At 43.2% G+C, this 23,693-nt stretch overlaps 1 protein-coding gene across 1 annotated transcript; it reads left to right on the forward strand.

Moving 5' to 3' along the window:
* The first annotated feature begins 281 nt into the window (after positions 1 to 281).
* LOC121991289 (serine/threonine-protein kinase GG21441-like) lies at positions 282 to 22,716 on the forward strand. Its single transcript, XM_042545304.1, has 3 exons — positions 282 to 428; positions 22,297 to 22,368; positions 22,438 to 22,716. Exons 1-3 carry the CDS (start codon positions 282 to 284, stop codon positions 22,636 to 22,638), a joined length of 420 nt encoding a protein of 139 aa, XP_042401238.1. The 3' UTR covers positions 22,639 to 22,716.
* The last annotated feature ends 977 nt before the right edge of the window (positions 22,717 to 23,693 follow it).

Here is a 23,693-nt window from a genome sequence, read left to right on the forward strand (position 1 = left end):
GCATCTGTCGGCACTCGCGTAGTCAACATGCTGACTACCAGGGAAATGCTTCGGGAAAAAAAAAGGTTTTGAAAATAATTCTCCAATATGTTTTTTTTTTTTAAAAAAAAGGAATTACGGGAGTGCTTTAATTAGCAATAAATAAAAGGAATAGCTGAATTTTGAAAATAACTAACCGATTTGACCTGAGCCTAACACTTTTATTGAGCCGATCCGGCCTAGACGGCCGCCTGTTGCTTGGCCTTAGAAGAATCCGACCGTTGGAACGCCGCATAAGATAAATGCCATTTCCGCCATTTTTTTTTCCCGTCGCCTCGCGTCGGGATTCGCCTTCCACCAGCGAGTCAATCTCCTCCGCCGTCTCCTCTGTTGCTGCTCAATCCCTCTCTTCGATGGCCGTCGTCGCGGAATCGCAGCAGGAATCGGAGGTAGTACTCGTGAATTGTTTTTCTCGATCCCTGTGGTTTTTGTCGGATATCCTTCCACGATTAGGGTTTGGGGGTGATCTTCTCCTCGCCATCAGGTTCAGCTGCCACATTATTTATACTTTCTTCTAGTTTTATCTGTTCATTTGTTCGTCTAGGCTTGGAGATTTGTTGGTTTTGTTGAGTTTTTTAATATTGAATTCATTAGGTTTGTGTTCTTGTTACGATTCTTGAATAGTTGAATTGGATTTAGTGGTGCTATCAGATGGATTTTCCAGTTTGATTATAATTTTTTTCTCAGAAGCTTTTGCTTTGTCTACAAATTTTGGTCTTTCCCTTCTCACTGTGTTGTTTTTCATATGGCATTATTTTCTTTTTGCACTGTTCAGTCTAAAATTTAATCGACCTCTCAATACAGTCTCCTTCCAAGGCTTCACCAAAGGAGAAGGGATGGATGCTTAGTGATTTCGATATAGGGAAGCCCTGGTGCCTCTTCCACTTCTTTTTCCTCCTTTAGGATCAACCCTTCATCTTCCTCCTTTATGAGCGACTTTATTGTGGCTTGCCTTTATATAAGAGGTGTCCAAGTAATCGAAAGGTAGAGATGGTGAGCAAGTAATCGGCGAAAAAGAACATACCTATGTGGGATTTGGTTTATAAATTCTGAAGAGCTTTCTAATTCGTTCGTGATCATTTTTCGACGGCAAGTTATTCTTCGAGATCTTCTCCGATCTTCTTCTCTGAGCATCACTGTGAGTTTTTCATTTTGTACAAATCTTTTTCTTATGAAGCAACAATGGTATCAAAGCTATAATGCTTGAGAAGAAGAAATCCCCCCTCGCTGATGTCTGTGTTGCATTTCGATGACTGCGGTGATCGAGCCTTTCTCTCGGTGTCGAAAAATGCTCGATGACTGGTTATCGGAAGTAGGGGTTGTCAAATCGTGTTCATCGCAATGAATATGTCACGACAGAGAAGAAGAACAGTAACTGTTTATTGTTCCTCCGTTAAAAACTTTTGAGAAAAAGTTTGATTTTAAAAAACGCGTTAGATAAAATGCGTGAAGAAAAAAAATTGAACAGAAAGTTTTTTTTGTATGGTAAAATTAATTGAAAAAATTAAACTGTGTTTTAATTTTTCAATTAATTATATTTATTTTTGTTTGGATTTGCATGATTAGAGAATATTGGTTCAATCCTAACCGGTCTAATTCATTTGAACTAGACTATATCAAATTAGGTTGGTCCAAGCTGAACTCCGAATTGATTCAAACCATTGGTTGGTTTAACTAGATCAATAAAGATGATTCAATTAAATGAGCTTAGATTAAACAAAACCAACTGAATCTTCCAATTTAATTAGTTCTAATGAGGACAAGGGGATAAGCTAATACTAAGGATAAGATTTCCCAATCCACCGAGCCTATGTGTCAGTCAACTGGAACTCCTCAAAGAAAATGTTTTTCTTATTTGCTCATGGACCTTGTATATTTTTCCATACATATGTGAGAATTGAATTTGACCGATTTTGTTACTGGTTTGTCGGTTTTGTACTAGCATTATTATTTTTAATTCCAGATACTACGAACAATGTACACGATGACTAGTCGCAATATACAACAACATGAGCTTTGGGAGGAGATTAAGGAGCTTAATTATGACCCGTTTCATGGAGTCGAATGACTTATTGGTCGGCTTGATCGGTTGGTCTGGAAACTTGAGCTAGAAGGGTTTCTAGTCCTGGACAAACACAGAAGATGGGCTCGCACACCAACTATAGGATCGTTCTAAAAGGTGCATCTCATATTTAGAGATGTGCAAGCATTTACTTCATTTAGCATGGGATCCTAAAGAATCATAAAAGGATTCAAAGGAGGATCCTGAAGAATCTGACCCTGAAGAATTTGAGGAGGATCTAGAAATATATCCCGAAAAATCTGAGAAGGATCTAGAAATAGATTTCGAAGAATCTGAAGAGGATTCAGAAGAAGATCCTGAAAAATTATAGGAGGATCCGGAAGAGTGTGTGGAGGATCCAATGAATCTGATGAATAATTTTGAGGCTAATCTCGACTTTAGTGAGTCTGGGATGAATGGGATAGTATTACCTTGATTGCACTAGTATTTTTTCTAGTAGGAGTGATGCTAACTTATATATGGTATTAGTGTTTTGTTATTATTGTTATGTACGAACAGTTTTAGCTCAATTAGTTTTTCTAAAAATAATGTAATGGAAATTATTGTTTCGTGTGAACAATGTTATATTTTATGAAAACAGTTAAGTTATGTGTTAACTAATTTGATCATGATTAGTTCATTTTTTATGATTAGTTTATATTTAATGATCATTTCATGTGGAAATGATCATTAATTCGTTTAATTTTTTAATTAGTTCATTTGATGGGATGTATGTGATGACATCGATCAATGTTGATTAGATTGGATCATACAAATGATGAGGGGAAACATAGTTATCACTTAACTTTGTAAACCAACTCAAATTATATCGAGTCAATTGTTAGTTGCATACATATGAGTTACACTGAATAACTAAATAATATGTTTATTTATAGATTATGACGAGTTGATGACTAAGAACATTATAGTTGAACTCAATAAGGGAGAGAAATTATATGCCGATAACTATAAAATTTAGCACCTCAAGGTACAATACGTTCTTGAGAAGTGACTTTGATGCCTATAGGGCATGAAAAAGGAAAGACTCCACCAAAGAATTGCTGTGGGAATATTAATTAGTTCTATGGTTGAGTCCTTCCTTTTTCATGCCCTAAGGCATCACAGCAGTTTTATAGTGGAGTCCTTCCTTTTCCATGCCCTATAGGCATCAAAGTCATGTTTGTGATGTGTTATAGAACCATCAGCCAGTTCTTGCACGAACTGATTTACAAACTCAAGAACATATTGTATTTTGAGGTGTCAGATTTTGTACTTATCTCCGTATAATTTTTTTTTCCTTATTGAGTTCAACTATGATGTTCTTAGTCGTCATAATCTATAAATAAATATATTATTTAGTTATTGTGTAATTCATACCTATGCAATTAGCAATTGACTTAATGTAATTTGAGTTGGTTTACAAACTCAAGTGATGACTACGTTTTCACTCATCATTTGTACATTAATCAATTCTATCACATACATCCTATCAAATGAACTAATCAAAAAATAAAACGAACTAATCATTTCCACATGAACGAATTATTAAATATGAACTAATTATAATCAAGTTAGTTAACACATAACTTAACTGTCTTTCATAAAATATAGCACTGTTTGTACAAAAAAAACAATTTCCACTACATTATTTTCATAAAAACTAATTAAGCTAAAATTGTTTGTACAATAACAAAACACTAATACCATAAATAAGCTAGCATCACTCCCACTAGAAAAAATATTAGTGCAGTGGACAATACTATCTCGTTCATCCCGGACTCAATGAAGGCAAGATCAACTTCAGAATTATTTATCAGATTCATATTTAATAGATCCTCCACAATCTCTTCTGGATCCTCCTCTGATTCTTCAAGATCTTCTTTTGAATCCTCGGATTCTTCGAGATCCATTTCTAAATTCTCCTTAGAATCTTCGGGGTCTATTTCTAGATTCTTCGTGGTCAGATTCTTTGGGATCCTCCTCTGGATTCTCTTCTGATTTAAACTCTTCTGATTTTTTAGGATCCCATGCTAAATAAAGTAAATCCATGCACATCTTTGAATATGAGATGCGCCTTTTAGAACGATCTCATAGTTAGTGTGCTGTATCACTAAGATGTCCCAATAGTGATTGATATCACTAAGAAGTCCCGATAGTGACTGAACCAGAGCCCATTTTCTGTTTGTCCAGAATTGGAAACCCTTCTCGCTTGAGTTTCCAGAACAACTAATCGAGTCGACCAATAAACTATTTGACTCCATGAACCGGGTCATAATCAAGCTCCTTAATCTCCTCCCAAATCTCATGTTGTCGTATATTACGACTAGTCATCGTGTTTATTGTCTGTGGTATAAAATAATAATGCCAGTATAAAATCGATAAACTAGTAATAAAACCGATCAAATTCAATTCTCACATATGTATGAAAAAATATACAGAATCCATAAGCAAATAAGAAAAACATATTTTTTTTAGGAGTTCCAATTGACTCACACACTGGATCAGTCGATTGGGATTTAGCATTAACTTTGTCTGTTGTCCTCATTAGAACTAATCAAATTAAGAGATTCAGTTGATTTTATTTAATCTAAGTCCATTTAGTTAAACTATCCTTATTGATCTGGTTAAATCAACCAATAGTTTGAACCAAATCGGGGTTCAACTTGGATCAACCCAATTTAATATAGTCTAGTTCAAATGAACTTGACTGGTTCAGATTAAACCAATCTACTCTAATCATGCAAATCCAAACAAAAATAAGCATAATTAATTGAAAAATTAAAACACAAAGTTTATTTTTTTTCAATTAATTTTACCATAAAAAAAAACTTTCTCTTCAATTTTTTTTTCTTCACGTGTTTCATCTAACATGTTTTTTTTAAAATCAAACTTTTTCTCAAAAGTTTTTGATGGAGGAACAGTAAATTGTTCTTCTCTACCTCGACCTATCCATCGCGATGAACACGATTTGACAACCTCTGCTCCGATCATTGATCATCGAGCATTTTTCGACGGCAGACGTCAGTCGACAGTGGCTCGACGTGGTCGCAGCGACGGAGAAAAACAGAGTTTCCCCTTTTTGTTGCCAAGTAAAAGGCTCAGTTATCGACGTGCAACACAGACGCTGACGAGGGGGGCTTTCTTCTTCTCAAGCATTATAGCTCTGATACCATTGTTGCTTCATAAGAAAACGATTCATACAAAATGAAAAACTCACAGTGATGCTCGGAGAAGAAGATCGGAGAAGATATCGAAGAATAACTTGCCGTTGGAAGACGAACGAATCGGAAAGCTTTTTAGAATTCACAAACTAAATCCCACAAAGGTATGTTCTTCTTTGCCGATTACTTGCTCACCACCTCTACCTTTCGATTCCTTGCACGACTCTTATATAAAGGCAATCGACAAAAAAATCATTCATAAAGGTGGAAGATGAAGGGTCACTTATAAAGGAGGAAGAAGGGGAAGAGACACCCTTTCATCTTCGTAACTCCTACATTGGACCATAAATATCCGAGTGGATTAATTGCAATGGTGATTCAGCTCTAATAGCCTTATTTAATGGTTAGCTATCTAATATTTCAGCAACCCTATTTTGTTGTAGAGTTTTAGGGATAATTGTCTAATGATCCCTTTCTCATTACACATTGTCTTGAACTGATCAGACAAATATTCACCAATACAGTTAGCGCATAAGGTCTTAACATTATGTTCTAATTGATTCTCAACTTCATTCAAGTAATGATTGAAGCAATCTAATACTTCAGATTTGTGAGAAATCAAATATACATGACCAAAACGTGTGAAATCATAAATAAATGTAATGAAATTAGAACATTTCTTTCCTTCACATTCATTGGATCACAAATATCCGAATGAATTAATTACAATGGTGATTCAGCTCTAATAGTCTTATCAAATGGTTAGTTGTCTAACTATCCTTAGAACTCCACGTGATAAAATATTAGTTATGAATTATAAACTGTTGGGGTTGCAAGGTTGCAAACATAGTCCCATATTGAAAACACATGGGAAAGATCATGGGTTTATAAGAGAAAAGATATCTCTATTGGCGTGAGGCATTTTGGGGAGAGCCCAAGAGCAAAACTATGAGGGCTTAGGCCCAAAGTGGACAATATCATGCTATTGTGGAGATATCTAAATTCTTTTCGATCCAACATAAACCACCATGAACAATTGATTACTATATAATTCAATCTTTTCATCTAAGCCTACATCCTAATTAATTTGATATATTATGCATTATCACTAAATTAATTGTTTTACTTAATTTTCAAGATATAATAGACTCCTCCTATGGCCATGGATATTGAGTCACTGATATCTCTATTAAGAGGTGAGGATGGATGTTAACTACTAATCCAAGAGAGTGATGAATCCTCTATTGACTCAACACTATTCTCTCTACGCCTTGTTATACACCCAACAACCGTATTAATCATAATCTGATTAAAGACTACTTTTAACGGTGTCAAAGTACATAATTTCACGTATAGAATAAATGAAGGTCTCAAGTCAAAAGATCAATTACACTCATTTATAAGAGAAATGACCAATGATGCTTAATATGTGATCTCCTCTTAAGCGGGTCGTATCTAGTGTACCTCTAAACTCAAGACACTCCAAGTACAACTTGGATATCCATCTCTCGGTCTATCACGACTTAGTCATACTCAGTGTTGATCTAAATATATATCTATCCGATCAAGGATTGCTTTCAGATTAATATACTCATTAATCCATGAAACTTTATCATTAATCATATACGTACAGAAAAGTAAATAATTAACGATAAATACTTACCTTTATGAAATAATTATTGACAAAATACATAAGGAGTGTCTTGACACATAAGTGCGTACACTAACAATCTCTCACTTGCACTATTGCCAAACACTATAGACTCTCAGTCCTAGGCTCCTCACATGGGTCTTATGTTTCTGTAGAGGTAAGATCTTTGTGAGTGGGTCTGCGATGTTCTTGCTGGTATCTACTCTGCTAACCAACACATCACCCTTCTGAACAATCTCTCTGAGGAGGTGATACTTTCTCAGTACATGCTTGTCTCCTTGGTGAGACTTTAGCTCCTTTGCCTGTGCAATGGCCACATTATTGTCACAGTATAGCACAACTCGATGAACCACTTCAAGCTCCACTATATTCTTGATCCACATAGCTTCCTTTGCTGCCTCTGAAGTTGCTATGTACTTGGACTCAGCTGTTGAATCAGCAAGTGTTTCCTACTTGAAACTCCTTCGACAAACAATTGCACCATTTAAACAAAACTTATAATCTTGCTGTGATTGCAGATTATCCCGATCCGTCTTAAATCTGGCGTCGGTATATCCTATCCTCTAACGACCAATTCCTCGTCTTCTCTGAAAACTAAGAACATGTTTTTTATTTTTCTAAAATACTTGAGGAAGTTCTTATTTCATTACATTTATTGATGACTTCACACACTTTGGTTATGTGTAGTTGATTTCTCACAAATCTGAAGTATTAGATTGCTTCAATTGTTACTTGAACGAAGTTGAGAATCAATTAGAACATTAGATTAAGACCTTACGCACTAACCGTGTATGTGAATATTTGTCTGATCAGTTCAAGACAATGTGTAATAAGAAAGGGATCATTAGACAGCTAACTATCCCTGAAACTCCACAACAAAATTAGGTTGCTGAAAGAAAAAATCAAAACCTTCTAGATATGGTTAGGTCTATGATGGCTCAAGCTAATTTGTCTATTTCTTATTAGGGAGATGTGTTATTAGCTGCAACCTATATCCTTAACCGAATGCCTTCTAAATCTGTTCCATCTACTTTATATGAATGTTGTCAGATTTGAGTAATCTGAGATGTTGGGGGTTAGCTGCCTACGTTCATGATAAGACTTACGAATATAGAAAATTAGGACTCAGAGGTAAGAAGTGTATCTTTGTAAGTTATTCTGATACATCTAAGGGTTATATTTTCATTGGTGAACAACAAGATGGAATTATTTCTGAAATAGAGTCAAGAGATGCTATTTTTCTTGAAACTGAATTCCCAACAAGAGATGAAGTTAATAAAATAATTCATTTATTTGCAATAGGATAATGTTCCTTTATCAACAAACAGGAATTACGAGAGATGCTTGAATCTAGTCAACCCAGTGGGAGTAATTTGGCAAGTCATGAGTTGACTTCTTAATAACTCAACTTATGAAGAAGTGTTCGTAAGATTAAACCTTAGAAATGGTTTGATATTGAGAATGAAGCATTAATGACACTCCCAGTTGACGATGATGAACTTCGAACAGTTGAGGAAGCATTAAGATGCTCAGTTAGAGAAAAATAGAAAGTTGTAATGGATGAGAAAATAGAGTCAATGAGAAAGAATCAAGTTTGAGATTTAGTCGATCTTCCTTTGGGCCGAGGAGCTATTGGGAATAAGTAAAAGAAATCAAATCATGACTTTTATTATAATTTGATATAATAGATAAGGAAAGAAGTTGAGTACATTTTATGAGTAAATATCATTAGAAATCAATCAAAAAGGAAGGGTTTGTTTCAAGAGGCTTATATCACTAAAATGTTACAATGCTTCTGATCCGGTGGTAAGAATCCGGAACCCCATAACGAGGGGCTAACGCCACGGGGAGGTCAAAGGGCCCAGTGGCCCGCCGGAGAAGGACGAGCCGACCGGACTTGGAAGAAAGGGACATCTGGTAGTAAAAAGCACCCTGGTAGGGACCAGGGTTCCGACGCTCAAATGAAACAGTACACAATGACCGAGTGGAAGGACGTGCCGCCCGGCCGGCGCAGGGAATTAAGGCCGTCCGGACGACGTTCTTCGCCCGGTCGGCCGGGACGGAAATTAAGGCCGTCCGGACGACGTTCTTCGCCCGGCCGTCCGGACGTACGTCCCGGCCGGGCGGTGGGTAAAAGACGGGAACATCTTCTAACAGCCGTCAAGTCATATGGCTACGCCACACTCCTAATCTGACAGCAGGGTGTCCTGTTGGCCTATCGAAGGCATGCTCGGACTGTAGCAGTATGGTGTCAGGTAAGCTCTCTGACAAGTGCATACCAAGGTATCGCCCACACGAAGCCCCACCCTCGTTCTCATACTTAGCCCAGCTTCACCTCCTTACTCCTGAACCCCGCTTGGATATACCCCGATCTCATCCACCGCCACCGACTTGGCCGCCGGCCAAAATCGCACGACCGTCCGATTTCTCCTGGCCTGCTCGAACCGTGCGACCACCACCCCTACGTCTACGTCCCCGTCATCGTCGACCACCCTCACCCGCGCCTCCCCGTCGGGAACGCTCCGCATCCGATCGGAAACAATGGACGAGGCCGGACGACAACACGCGGTGACACTTTCGATCGAGGAACTCGACGCCCTGATCGAGATAAGGGCCGCCAAGCTGGAGCAAAAATGAAGCCGCCGTCCGAGCGGAGCAAAGAAGCAACATCGATTCGTGGCCGAGCTAAGCACCACCGCCACCGCCGCGATTTCACCTGCTCGCTCCGCACTCGAGGCCGCACTCAACTCGCTGAGATAGGGGTCTTCTTCGATGAAATGCCTGATTTAGACGATAGAAGGGGAAACCCCGAGCGGAAGCATCGCCGAGCGGATCAATCGCCAATTTTCGGAGGCTATTCTACGAGACCCTCCGCCTAAGCATTGCCTCCGACGATCGGCGAGTATAATGGATCAACCGACCCGGATGATCATCCGGTAAGTTTGATAACACGGCAACCTCCATCAATACAGATATGGAGTAAAGTGCCGAGTTTTCTTACCACTCTCTCGGGATCGGCCCAAGGTTTCGGAGGTTGACGGACGGATCCATCACAAGCTTCATGGACTTCCAACGGCCTTCCTCCACCACTTCGCCAGCAGACGCCAGAAAACAAGTGTTAGCCTGCTCGCCATCAAGCAGGAGCCCGTGATCCGCTCGTAGCTTACATCCAATGATTCAACCAAGTGGCGATGGACATTCCAACGGCCACCTCGGAAACTATGATGAATGCCTTCACACAAGACCTAGTGGATGGAGATTTCTTCCGATCATTATCCGAAAGCCGCCCAGATCACATGTTACACCGGGCGAATGAATACATCAACGAAGAAGCGTGAAGCAGCCGTAAAAGAAACTCACCGAGCGGCCTCCTCCGTCCGAGCGGAAACAACTCGCTCGTCATCACCGCCCAGGACCAAGGGTGAAACAATCCAACCCCCAGCGTTAGGTCCCATGCAAGAGGTACGCCGCTCGGTCCAAGATAAAGAAGAGATGGACCGATGTTCGCCTCCTTCCACCGGACGGATACCCACAACATAAGGGATTGTCGAAGGCTTCCCTTCGTGGCTCATCCTGCGCCCCGGAATGACGGACTTAGTAAAAAACGATAAACAAGTATGAAAGCAGCAAACCCAACCTTCTCTCGTGACGCCAAAGAAGGAGAATCGCCGAAGGCCCAGAGAGCAGCAACCGTCCGGGCCCAAGAAATAATCGATACTCGAGGCGAGAAACGTTATTGCTGGCGGGTCGACCGGAGGAGACTCCAACCGAGCTAGAAAGGCGCCCGGCAGCTCCAGATTCATGCAATCGGCTGCAGCCGAGAACGAGCGGAAGGACCCGAAATTAGTTTCGGCCCGGGACTGGGAGGGAAGTACCCCACGACGACGCTCATCAAAGCGGTAATAGCCAATTACACTATTCATCGCGTATTTGTTACACAGGGAGCTCGGTCAACATCATGTTCAAGAGGGCGTTCGATCACCGGAAATCGATCGAGCCGAAGCTACCCACGACGACTCCGCCTACGGGTTCACTGCAACGGTTCGGCCTACCAGATCCACTGGCTACCTCGCTGAGAAGAGCCAGAGGATAAGAACAATAAACTGTGGTGGTTCGACTCTCCCTCGCCCCACAACGTTTTGGGACGACCGGCTCGCCAAATTCCAAGGCGTCTCGCCCCAACTTTCATCGAAGATCAAGTTCCCGGAGGACAGATAAAGGTGGAGATCAGCTAGCAGCTCGGCGATGTTACATTGAGATGGTCCGAGCAGAATCCACGGAAAACGCCTGATCGAGGTAAACGCCATCACCGAAAAGCCACCCACTTTAATTTATGAAGAAAAGAGGAAGTGCAGATTCACACCCGATCGGAGGCCACAACTTTTATTGCGTTCGATCCGGAGGAGAAGCGAAAGAGGAGTTGATCCATGCCTCGGAAGAAATCATGATGTCTTCGTCTGTCGACACATGAGCTGCCCGGACGCCGAGCATCGCGCAACATGAGTTACATGTCCGACCGGACGCTTGGAAGCAAAGAAAAGAGATTTCATCAATAGAATGTCATCATCCGAGGGAGGTGGAAAAGCTTCCGAAGCCGGTCATATACGCGAGGTGCGGTTCAGTGGCTAGCAAACGTGGTATTAGTCTCCAAGCCGCAACAAATGGAGAGTGTGTAGATTTTCGGATCTTAACAAAGGCCGTAGAAGATTTTTATCCTTCGCCGGATAGATCACTGGTGGACTCTACTACCTGGTCATGAATTAATCAGATGCTCGACGCCTACCGGGCTATCACCAAGTGCCGCGAAGATCAAGAAAAGTCAACCAACGACCGATGTAACGCTATAATGTTATGCCGTTCGGATCAAGAACGCAGGAGCCACATATCAGCGTTTGATGAATAATCAGATCGGGCGGAATCTAGAAGTTTATGTGGACGACATTCTCATTAAGTCCGTCCGTCCGATCTCTTCAAAGACATGGAGGAAACCTTCCGAACACTGGCAAGTACGGAGTCAAGTTAAATCCCGAAGTGCCTGTTAAGGAGGGCGTTTCAGGGGTATATAGTGACCGAACGGGAATCAAGCAAATCGACAAGGTGAAAGCTCTACAAGATACGCCGCCCAAGAAATACAAGGAGGTGCAGTTTGGGTCGGATAACCGCCTGCTCTAGGTTCATCTCCAAAACCGCCGACCGAGCCTTCCTTTTTCAAGATCTTACGCAAAGCTACAAAATTTCACCGACGAAGAACGCCGCGTTCAAGATTTGAGGCATACCGAACTCCCTCCGTGTGTAGCCATCTGGTGAGCCACTTCATATATACTTGTCTTCAACCGAGTACGCAATCGGCCCAGCTTTAGAGGTCGAGCGGAGAAGAACATGTATTTCCTTAGTCACATTTTAAAAGATGAATCTCGCTACACCGGCTCGAAAAGCTCGTTCTCGCCGCTCGCTTCGCCCATACTTCCGGCGACAATCGTTTAAAACCAATAGCCGCTGACGTGCTTCACTAAATCCAGAGGCATCCGGACGGCTCATCAAATGGACCACGGAGTTGAGTGAATTGACATCCAATACCAGCCCCGCTCGGCGATCAAGCTCAATCCTTGGCCGATTTTGTGATGAAGTGCAAAGGCCGGAACCAAGCTATGTGGAGAATATACGTGGATGGGTCGTCCACACGGCTCGGAAGTGGATATTGTTATCTCCCCAAGAAGAGAAGATGCACTTATCCGTCTGGATTATAAAGCTACCAATAATGAAGCAGTACGAGGCCCTCGGTCGGGCGACTTCCGGTCATGGTGGCCGGTCGGGTCACTCTTCACCGGATTCACAGGAAGGGCAACGAACTCTCTGGTACCTTGAAATCAATAGCGCTCGGCTCAAGCTCTGCTGAAGCCTTCGAGAAACTCAAGGCTGATTTTAGAGAAGTTATTGAGAAGATACCCAGAGCGTAAAATCAGCGGTGATGAGTTAACTCGCGAGCTCAATAACGTCGTTCGTCATTCAGAATTAAAAAATCTTTGGGTGGCGCACGTCGACCGGATGGAAGGCCTTACATTTCCAAGCGCGGCGGACACCCATCATAGAGTTCCTCCGCCGGGCGCCACACCATCCAGTGAGTATGAGCACGGCTGCTAAGAAGGAGGGTCGGCGATCAACTCTACAAGAAAGCTTTCTCTCGCCTGCTGTTGACGTGAACTCGGAGGACTCGGCCTACATCCTCCGAAACAGTATCGTCGGGCATGGGCGCGCGGCTCGCCTTGGCAAGAGCATCTCCGTACTTTTGACTTTACGCCGCTCGGACAGTATCTACATGCCTTTCGTGCCAGAAATATCATAACTTCTCCCACCGATGTGCCTTTCGTGCCAGAAATATCATAACTTCTCCCACCGACCGGCCGAAGAAATGAAGGCATCAACCGTTTCATGCCTGTTCGATCAATGGGGAATGAATATTGTCGGTCCATTTCCGATGGCGACCGGGCAGAGGAAATTTTTACTAGTGGCGGTCGACTATTTTTCCAAGTGGGTGGAGGCCGAGCCGCTGGCAAAGATCACCGAACAGATGGTTAAAAAATTCATCTGGCAACACATCGTCTGTCGATTCGGCATCCCTCGCCGATTGGTTTCCGACAACGGGCGACAGTTCACAGGGAAGGTGCTAGAGGATTGGTGCAAAAGCTACGGCATCGAACAACACTTCACGTCCGTGGCCTATCCCCAGAGCAACGGTCAAGCCGAAGTAGCCAATCGGGAAATCCTTCGTATTTTGCGTACTCGGCTCGACCATTTGGGAGGAAGTTGGCCGGATGAAGTGCCGGGCGTCTTGTGGGCCATCCGAACAACGCCAAAGGAAGGGACGGGCGCCACACCGTTCCATTTGGTGTACGGCGGCGAGGCAGTCATTCAGGTGGAAGTCGGCGTTGAGTCCGTCCGGATCCAGAACTATGATGATGGCAACGCCGAATGGAGGGACATGGAGCTGGATTTGGTCGAAGAGGAGCGAGCCAAGGCGTCCGTTCGGCTGATGGCATACCGACAGCGGATGAAGCAGAACTACAACCGTCGAGTAATCCCCAGATCATTCCAGGTCGGCGATCTCGTCTGGAAGAAAGTCAGGCCGGTCGGCGACGTAGGCAAACTGGAGGCACCGTGGGCAAGTCCCTTCAAAGTTATTGAAAAGCTCCGCTCGGGAGCCTATTACTTGGAAGATGAAGCCGGACGACAGCTGGATCGACCGTGGAGTGCAAATTATCTCCAGCCTTATCGAGCTGGATGAAAGGTGCACGAATGTAATCCATTTTTGTGTATATGCTAGTCGCCTATGTACCTGTAATGCAGGAAGCAAAAAGATGAAAACACATTGAGCATTCTCCGCCGAATGACTTACTACGTGAAGGCCCCTGAGCCGATCGGCCGGGAGGTTTATATGTTTAAAGACTTGTAAGCAAATAACCCGTGCTGTTCGGCCGGGCATAAATATTGATTGATCAATCGCGGGATATGATACGAAGGCCCAGTCCGCTCGACATGGTAAGGAGTTAGCCTTGAAAGGCCGACGAGCTCCGTCGTTAAAGATCGAGAGCCGCGCCGACCGGCTATAAATATCCGCGCCGACGAGCTCCGTCGTTAAAGATCGAGAGCCGCGCCGACCGGCTATAAATATCCGCGCCGACGAGCTCCGTCGTTAAAGATCGAGAGCCGCGCCGAACGGCTATAAATATCCGCGCCGACGAGCTCCGTCGTTAAAGATCGAGAGCCGCGCCGGCCGCCTATAAATATCCGCGCCGACGAGCTCCGTCGTTAAAAATCGAGAGCCGCGCCGACCGGCTATAAATATCCGCGCCGACGAGCTCCGTCGTTAAAGATCGAGCAGATAAATTTGGTATGAGGGCCGAACGGCTCAAGGGATATCAGCAGCAGCGATAAGGCGACGACCGCCCATATCCGCGCCGGCAAGCGTCGTTAAAGATCGAGAGACGAGCCGGCGTCTATAAACGTCCGAGCGGAAGACCGACGAGCTCCGTCGTTAAAGATAGAGAGACGAGCCGGCGTCTATAAACGTCCGAGCGGAAGACCGTCGAGCTCCGACGTTAAAGATCGAGAGACGAGCCGGCGTCTATAAACGTCCGAGCGGAAGACCGACGAGCTCCGTCGTTAAAGATAGAGAGACGAGCCGGTGTCTGTAAACGTCCGAGCGGCTCGCATGCGAAAATCCATCGAAAACCCCTTTGAGGTGAGGCGCGAAGCAAAAGATGGTTAATCGGAATTAAAAGGACACACAAGTTAACAAGCGACGTTCGCGCACTGAGCGGCTGCTTAGTCGCATGATGAAAGACATTAAGGACAATTCGCGTGGTGCCTAGCGGAAGAGTTTTAAAGAACACTTGGTTGTGACGAAGGAAAAATTTCTTGCCAAAATAAAAAGTGAAAGGAACAGAAGATTATTTACTATGCAAGCAAAAAAAAGTCATTACAGAGATAAGCCGGGCCGAACGGCGGGAATTCAAAAAAGTTTACAAAAACGCTCCTCACACATCAAAATCAAAAAGAGCGTCGGGGATGGTGTCCATCACGCTCGCTAGATCCTCGGGGGGAATGGTCAGCTCGGCAGGCACATGGCCTTTGGTCTTCAGATAGCCCACCGCCGCCTTGATTGCCTCCTCGAAAGTGAGGGATATCTTGTCGGTAAACTTCTCTCCGAAGTCTTCCGAGCGGAGGAACGCCTTCTTCACTTCATCCGAGCGGGCCGACTCCCCCTCTTGGTATTTCTTGAGCGCGGCGTGGGCGGCATCACTGGCAGCTTGAAGCTCCTTCAAGTCCCCATCAAATCTCTGGAGATCAGCCGAGCGGCTCTCCTTCTCGGTGGTCAGCAGGGCGTCCAAGTCTTTGATGCGTTGCTCCAGCCCCCTGATCTCCACCTTCATGCGATCCATATCATTGATGGCCTGTTGCTTCCGAGTGGTCGCCGTTTTGATCTCCTTATCCCGTTGCTTGAGCATCGCCTCAAGCCGAACGACCTTGCTTGCCAGATCGGACGCCCTTTTCCGCTCGGCATCCAGCAGTTTTTGGGACTTCTCCAGAGCGGCCGTCGACTGCCCATTATATCCCCCGCAGCTTTTAGCATCTTCGTTCGGCCAATCGATCGCTAATAGCGATCTGCTCCTGATTACGCCCGTGAATGTGCGCGGTTAAAACTTAATTCAAATATGCAAACAAAAAGGAGAACATATCCGGTGGCTGTTGGAGTTCTTGTCACCGAGCTGCCGGAGTCATCTTTATTCGGCCGGCGTCTATCCAAGCTGTGCAAGAGGGTCCGTCGGGGTAATCTGCTGCTCGGGGACCAGGCCGATCGGCAGCAGCCATGCCGACGGGAGGCGCAGGACGGTCTTTATTAAGTTCGAGCTGCTCGGCTCGAGAATACCGGCCCGGTGGACGAGGAGGAAGCTAAGCGACGCGTCTGGCGAAAGTTCTTGAAGGTGGAGGACGGCACCTCGGCGGCCCTCGGAGAACCACGAGGGTGGGGTACTCTCGAGGGAAACCGTCCGGGACAGCACCGGTGCACCCGCGCTCCGCTCGGGTTGGGGCTCATCAGTGTAGGCGGGCGGACTGTCGTCGGCGTTTCGAGTGCACGTCATCGGCGACGGCCCTCCACCTCGGCCGGTGGGAGGTTCTATGTGCCGCGGCCTCGTCACGTGAGGGCGTCGAGGCTTCGGGGCAGTTGGTGTCCCTCACCTTCTTCGGCCGGATCAGGGAGCAGAGGCCCGTTCGCGGCCTCCTTGTTCGTCACCGCCTCAATCTGGGCGCGTTTGAGCTTCTCGGTAGCTTTGCGCGCCACATGACTTCGGCAGCAGAAAAATAAATCAGTTAGAACAAAACAAATGGGAAGATAAGGAAACTTACTCATGCTGCAGGGCGGATCGGTGTGGTAGAGGACAGCCGAATATGTGCATTACTCCCGGAGGAGTAGCTTGTCGATATGATAGCGCTGGCGGCTGCATGAAGGTAGGCAGCGTCACCTCTAAATTTGCCGAGCTCGGCATCGCCGTCATCTGCCACTGGTGCGAAAAGTTGGCCGTTCGGAAAGCGTATATAGAAAAATGCTCCTTCGATGTTTGTTGGAGCTGGCGTATTATTCAAAAGGAAGCCTATCCTAGACTGGAAAACAAAGGTGCCCCACCGACTTGCTTGGGATAAAAAGTAGTGGAAAGTTTTGGTTTTAAGGGGATCAGTTCGGTTTGAATAAAATTATCACTCCGCTCGGTAACCTAATAGAGTTGGGAACTACGGCCGAGCGGAATGCGGAAATAATTGCAAACTTAAGAAAAACTTGTGGGGTGGAAAGCGAAGTCCGGCGTAAATTGGTCTCGGAAGAAAACAACAGTCTCGGGCGGCGGATCGTGAGCCGATCGGCCGGTGTGGCTAACACTATTTGGTGGTCGATCGGCAGTCATAGGCTCGGGTGGTAGGCGTCCTCCTCGTCGAAGCTTTCCGTGTTCGATGCAGACCGAGCCCGGTCGGGCTGAGGTGCTAGTCGTGGTCGACAAATAAGGATACGGGACGAGGGAAAGTTCAAGCAAGGAATGGGGAAATCGGTTGAGAGGCGATTAGCGAGAAGAAAGCGTCGAGAAAAAGGGTCTTACAAGCGAGGGAGATGGTCGGAAGAAGCCGTATGGTCGCCGGAACTGAGCACAAGTCGTCGTGAAGGAGGAGCAACAGTGTCTGAAGCGAGGAGGGCCAATCGGCGGAAAGCAGTCGAGGCTTTATATCACGGGAGGCAATCTCCACCGTCCGATCCAGTCATTAATATCGAGGTTGTCATCTAGCCGTCCATTTCAAACAATGTTCGTCCCGGAAGTGACGCAACCGCCGTCGTTGACGCCGCGATCGCCGCGTGTCGACGTTACTAGCCGCGTTTAATGAGCTCCCCTGCAATGCGCGAGCACGTGATGGGTAGTATGGGAGAACAGTGGACGTGGATTCCGAAAACAAGGCACGGACAAGATATCGTCGGACGGATAGATCTGCCGAACGGATAAGCATCCTTAGGCTGGCCGAGCGGCCTAATGCAATGAACATTGCTCAGTCGATCACTCGGGCCGACCGCCTCCTTCGACTAGACTCGAGGGGAAGGCAAGTGATCCGTGGTAAGAATCAGGAACCCATAACGAGGCTAACGCCACGGGAGGTCGAGGCCCGATGAACCGCCGGAGAAGACGGCCGCCGGACTTGGAAGAAAGGACATCGTAGTAAAAGCACCGGTAGGGACCGAGGTTCAAGCCTTCAAATAAACGATACCTGATGGCCGGCGGAAGGGCGTGCCACGGCGAGGAATTAAGCCGTCGGACGGCGTTCTTCGCCCGATCGGGGGACGGAATTAAGGCCGTCCGGACGGCGTTCTTCGCGATCGTCGGACGGACGTCCGGCCGGCGGTGGGTAAAAGCGGGAACATCTTAACGGTAGTCAGTCGTATGCTACGCCACTCTAATCGGCGACGGGGTGTCTGTTGTCCCGTGACGTCTCGGTTGTAGCGGTATGGTGTCGAGTAAGCTCTGACAAGTGCATACCAAGGTATGGGTTGCTGACACGTATGCACCTCGGTGGACGTGCATTAGTTCCTTCCCTGCCCTATATAAGGAGCCTCTTACTTCTCAAAAGGTACGCATAATACAAGCTTGGCAGCCACTTTTTCCACCGCTTACCTGACTTGAGCGTCGGAGGGTCGCCGCCGGGAATCCCTTCCCGGCTCGACTTTTGTGCAGGATCGCCGGAGCTTCATTCGACCAGCCGGAGATCCACTCCATCGACTAGGATCGCGCCACGTGCCCAGCGTCCTTTGGTTCGGCGATTCGGACAGGATCAGCTTCAATATGCTAGATTGTAATATTGAACAAACACGCTCAGTGAAAGGTATTGTTCTAAGCAAAAGTATGTATGCCAAGACTCCTGAAGAAATAGCCGAAATGAAGGAAAAATCATATGCCAATGTTATTGGTAGTTTGATGTACATTATGTTGTATACTCGTCCTAATAGAAGCTATGTTGTTGGTTTAGTTAACCGTTTCTAGTTAAACCCAGAATCGAGACACTGAAAATAGTGAAGAGGATATTAAGATACGTCAAAGGGATAACAGATTATTGTATCTGTTTCTAAGGATCTAATATTAGTCTGAAGGGATATATAGATGCATATTAGGTAGGAGACCTTGATGACAAAAAATTTTCATCTGGCTATGACTTTTTGCTGAATGGTGGCACCATCTCATGGAATAGCAAGAAGCAGACTTATGTAGCCTTGTCAACAATGAAAGCTTTGTGGCTTGGCTTGTGTAGCCTTGTCGACAATGGAACCCGCGGGACTTATGCAGCAAATGTGGCTTGGCTTGTATTGTGACAATCAAGCTGCTATAATTTTTTCTAAGAATCCCAAATATCACAGCAAAGGCAAGCATATAGAGATTAAATATAATTTTGTAAGGGCTATTGTTGATAAGAAATAGATAAGGCTTAAATATATCCCTACACGTACTATACTTGCAGATTATTTTACTAATTCATTGACTAAAGAGTTATTTCAAGGATATGGGAAGTCATTTTACTATCTTATGGAATAACAAGAAGTAGACTTATGTAGCCTTGTCAACAATGGAAGCTATGTGGTTTGGCTTGTGTAGCCTTATCGACAATGAAGCCGTGTGACTTACGCAGCGGATGTGGCTTGGCTTGTACTATGACAATCAAGCTGCTATAACTTTTTCTAAGGATCCCAAATATCACAGCAAAGACAAGCATATAGAAATTAAATATAATTTTTAAGGGATTAAGAAATAGATAAGTTTTAAATATACCCCTACACATATTATACTTGCAGATCATTTTACTAAGTCATTGACTAAAAGTCATTTCAAATATATGAGAAGTCTTTGTGACTTCGTAAAATATAACACATTGTAAAATGTCTTTGTTACATTTGAATAAAGTCTCGATAAGCATGTTTGCAGGTTGAGATTGGTCCATTCACATGGTCAATCATCTTTGTTAAGTATAAATAGAGGTAAGACCGTTACTTATAAATCAGTTTATGTAGTTGTGAATAAGACATACTCATAAGTTAAGGTCGTCTTGATAATTTTGTCAAAATGAGATCATTTATGTAATGATTGGAGTAAATGAACCTATCATTTACTGAATCTGCTTAAGGCCAGATTGAAATTCATGTGTTAAATTCGAGATTAGACATTAGGTATGTATATATCGAAATCTGTACGATGTTAAATTTTAAGCTAAACATACACTCTTTTTAGTAAAGAGAATAACATTGTAGCATTTGATTCATACCACATGTCCTATGGTGATAATAAGGGTAGTAAGAGAATGGATCTCTACTTCTCTACTATGTGAGACTCTTGAGATTATAAGTTAATCTCAATCTTACCCTAAGTGACTATTTAGCTATCTACTTGAAGTTCTAATTAGTGTCTGCTACTTTAGCATGTTTTCTATTGGTTATGAATGATTCAGTTTATGGAGCATAACTAGGAAAGCGACCGATTAAAATGAATAGATTCTATCTAAAAAGGAAGATTAATATTGATTTACATCTTTGGTATTTATTCACTGGTTGACCAATTATATTTTTTTGTTGAGTACTTAAAATGTGATTGTTAATAATTGTATTGATTGGAGATGTGGTACATGTTCTCGACATGATAGTCAATATGTGGGACTAGAGATGCTCATATTGATGTAAATAATTTAATCTGAGGTAAAAGCAAGTTATTGATGTATCTGATTCGTTCTATAGAGCATCTATGTAAGATGTAATGATCTTCTTAGCAATAATTGCTTAGTGTGCTTGCTGTCATATAAACCATTTTCCCTAAAGTATGGATTGGATGTTCTTATTTGGTCTTTGTGACTAATTAATGTTTTGTTCTGGCCTTTATGACTAATTAATATTTTGTTCTAGTCTTTATGACTTGATTATAATATAGTCTATGTGACTAGTTAACCTTTATGGATTGACTTGGACTAGTGGAAGATGTAGGAGTTACGAAGATGAAAGGGTGTCTCTTCCCCTTCTTCTTCCTCCTTTATGAGCACGACCTTTCATCTTCTACCTTTATGAGCGACATTATTATCGCTTGCCTTTATATAAGAGGCGTCCAAGGAATCGAAAGGTAGAAGTGGTGAGCAAGTAATTGATGAAGAGGAACATACCTTTGTGAGATTTGGTTTATGAATCTTGAAGAGCTTTTTGATTCGTTCATGATTGTTCTTCTGACGATAAGTTATTCTTCGATATCTTCTCCGAGCATCACTGTGAGGTTTTCATTTTGTACGATTTTTTTTCTTACAAAGCATCAGGAAGAGGAAAGTTTGGCCATGTTTATCTGGCAAGGGAAAATAGGGTATGAGTTATTGAATCACCCATCACAGTTTTATCTTATGAACCTCCTTAAAACTAATAATAAATATGTGCAAGTTGTGAATAATTCAAGGCTTGAAATTTGCACTGGCATGCCCTCTAGAATTTTGCATATAATGAATTTATTATTAAATACATAGCATTGTAGGGTTTGTTTTGCTGTTTGTTTGATCCTGTTATTTTATTCTTGAATTTTAAATATCAAACTGGTGAACAGAGTAACCATATTGTGGCACTAAAAGTGCTCTTCAAGAGCCAGCTCAAACAATCTTAAGTTGAGCATCAGCTCCGGCGAGAAGTTAAAATTCAGAGCCACCTCCAGTCACCCAAATATCCTACACCTATATGGATGCTTCTATGATCTGGTTTCAGAAAGCTCTAAGCTATAACGTTGTTGTTACATTTTAGTTGGATTCTGTTTTCCCACCATAGTTATCCTAGATTATCATTTGTTTCACAGGCTCGTGTTTAGAATATGCAGCTCATGTTTACCATAGTTCTTTGCTAACATGCTTAACTATTGCTTTGTGTATCTTACAATGAGTGACAGAATAATCATCTACTTACACCATTTTCTCTAACTTTATGTATGTGCACGAGTTCCTCCTCCGTGTTGGCCTAGGGACGGGTTGGCGGGGGCGCTGGGGGCGAGCAAATCACCTTTTGCCACATGTATGTGCACGAGTTATACATTTGTTTATCACTCCAAATTATTGTGGATTCTCACAAACATGCTTATATTTATTATTGCATGAGTTTTGTTTTATCTGTAAATTGACACTAATCATTTATGTTTAGCATTCAGTTTTTAATAAATACACAAGTACGCCTGTGTTGTACATTTCTTAATTAGTCCATACATCTTGATTTCTGGTTCCTCTTTTGTGCCAATTCAGTACATCTGTTTTCCCCCTTCCCTTCTGTTGATTTGCGTATTGTGTTAACTTTTCAGTACATTGCATCGTTAGCACGATTACACAGAGATATTAAGCCAGAGAATTTATTGATTGGTCTCCAGCTAAGTGTAACTGTTATTGTTTTGCCTTGCATGCAGTGATTAAAATTTTTACAAAATACATTCTTGGTGTTATAGGGTGAGCTGAAAATTGCAGATTTTGGGTGGTCAGTCCACACATTCAATCGTAGGCAGACCATGTGTGGAACACTTGATTACCTTCCCCCTGAAATGGGTATTGCATGTCAAATTGTTCTATATTATTGTCTAATAAGTTTTGCCTCAACTTATATTCTTTTCATCCATATACTTTGTCGTAGTGGAGAGTGTTCAACATGATGCTAGTGTGGATATTTGGAGCTTGGGTGTATTGTGCTGAGTTCCTTTATGGAGTTCCTCCATTTGAAGCAAAGTTAATTGTGCTATGAGTTCCTTTATTGCATGTCATTCTTAATAGTGCATGACCTGAAAAATAAAATTCCTTTCTCTTGCGAAGATAAATGCAACAGAAATTAAAAAAAAAAAAAAACAAAACAAGCACAAGCGCGCTGATAATGATTTGTGGTTTGGAACCTCTAGTTTCTACTCCACGATCTATGGACTCTTAAGGTGAGTCACTCCTTGAAGACCTACTATATTTTCTCTTTTTTGAATCCCTTTGAAGTTAGTGAATCCTTGCAGAAAACTGTTTATAAGGATAAGAAAAATCGATAGTTGTACATAAACAAATATGAGCTTAAAGGTAGACTTTAAACTCTAAACATGTAAAGTTATAAAAGAATTAAAATACGACAAAGTGGAGTTGTAGAATGATTGAGAATGAGCTGACTTTGGTTATCCTTTTATAGCCCTCCAAGGGGTCATGGATAAACTCCGATAGTTCTATATTTTATGTCAATTGACTCATTTAAGCCACCCTTCAGCAGAAACTTATATCACAGAATTGATATCTGCCAGCCAACTGTGGTCTCTAGTTGATCTGTCAGTCAACTCAAATCCAACCTAGTTAACTTAAAGCCACATTAGTTAACTCCTGTAGATAAGATCTTCATCAAGTGGTCTTCTTTTTCAAATTCAAATAATAACTCAGTCTACTCAACCAGAGCACATTAGTCTATTGCTCAATCGACTGAGCCTGAACATAAAGCAACCAGAAATATTCTGTTTGCAGTAAATTCAACTTTAGTCGACTCCTTAATTGACTTAGCCCAAGACTTATGCCTAATTTAGAATCTTACTGAACCCAAAGTACAAATCACTCCACTCTCACAACTCACTTAAGACCTTACCATCTGCAGCTTGACTTTACCAAGCGGTCTCCTGCTAGCTCATCTTCCTGTGACCCCTTAGATGTCTCATTCCATCCTTCAAACTTCAATGGACTTCATGAGCTA

The sequence above is a fragment of the Zingiber officinale genome, chromosome 6B, assembly GCF_018446385.1.
Source record: "Zingiber officinale cultivar Zhangliang chromosome 6B, Zo_v1.1, whole genome shotgun sequence".
NCBI classification, from domain to species: domain Eukaryota; kingdom Viridiplantae; phylum Streptophyta; class Magnoliopsida; order Zingiberales; family Zingiberaceae; genus Zingiber; species Zingiber officinale.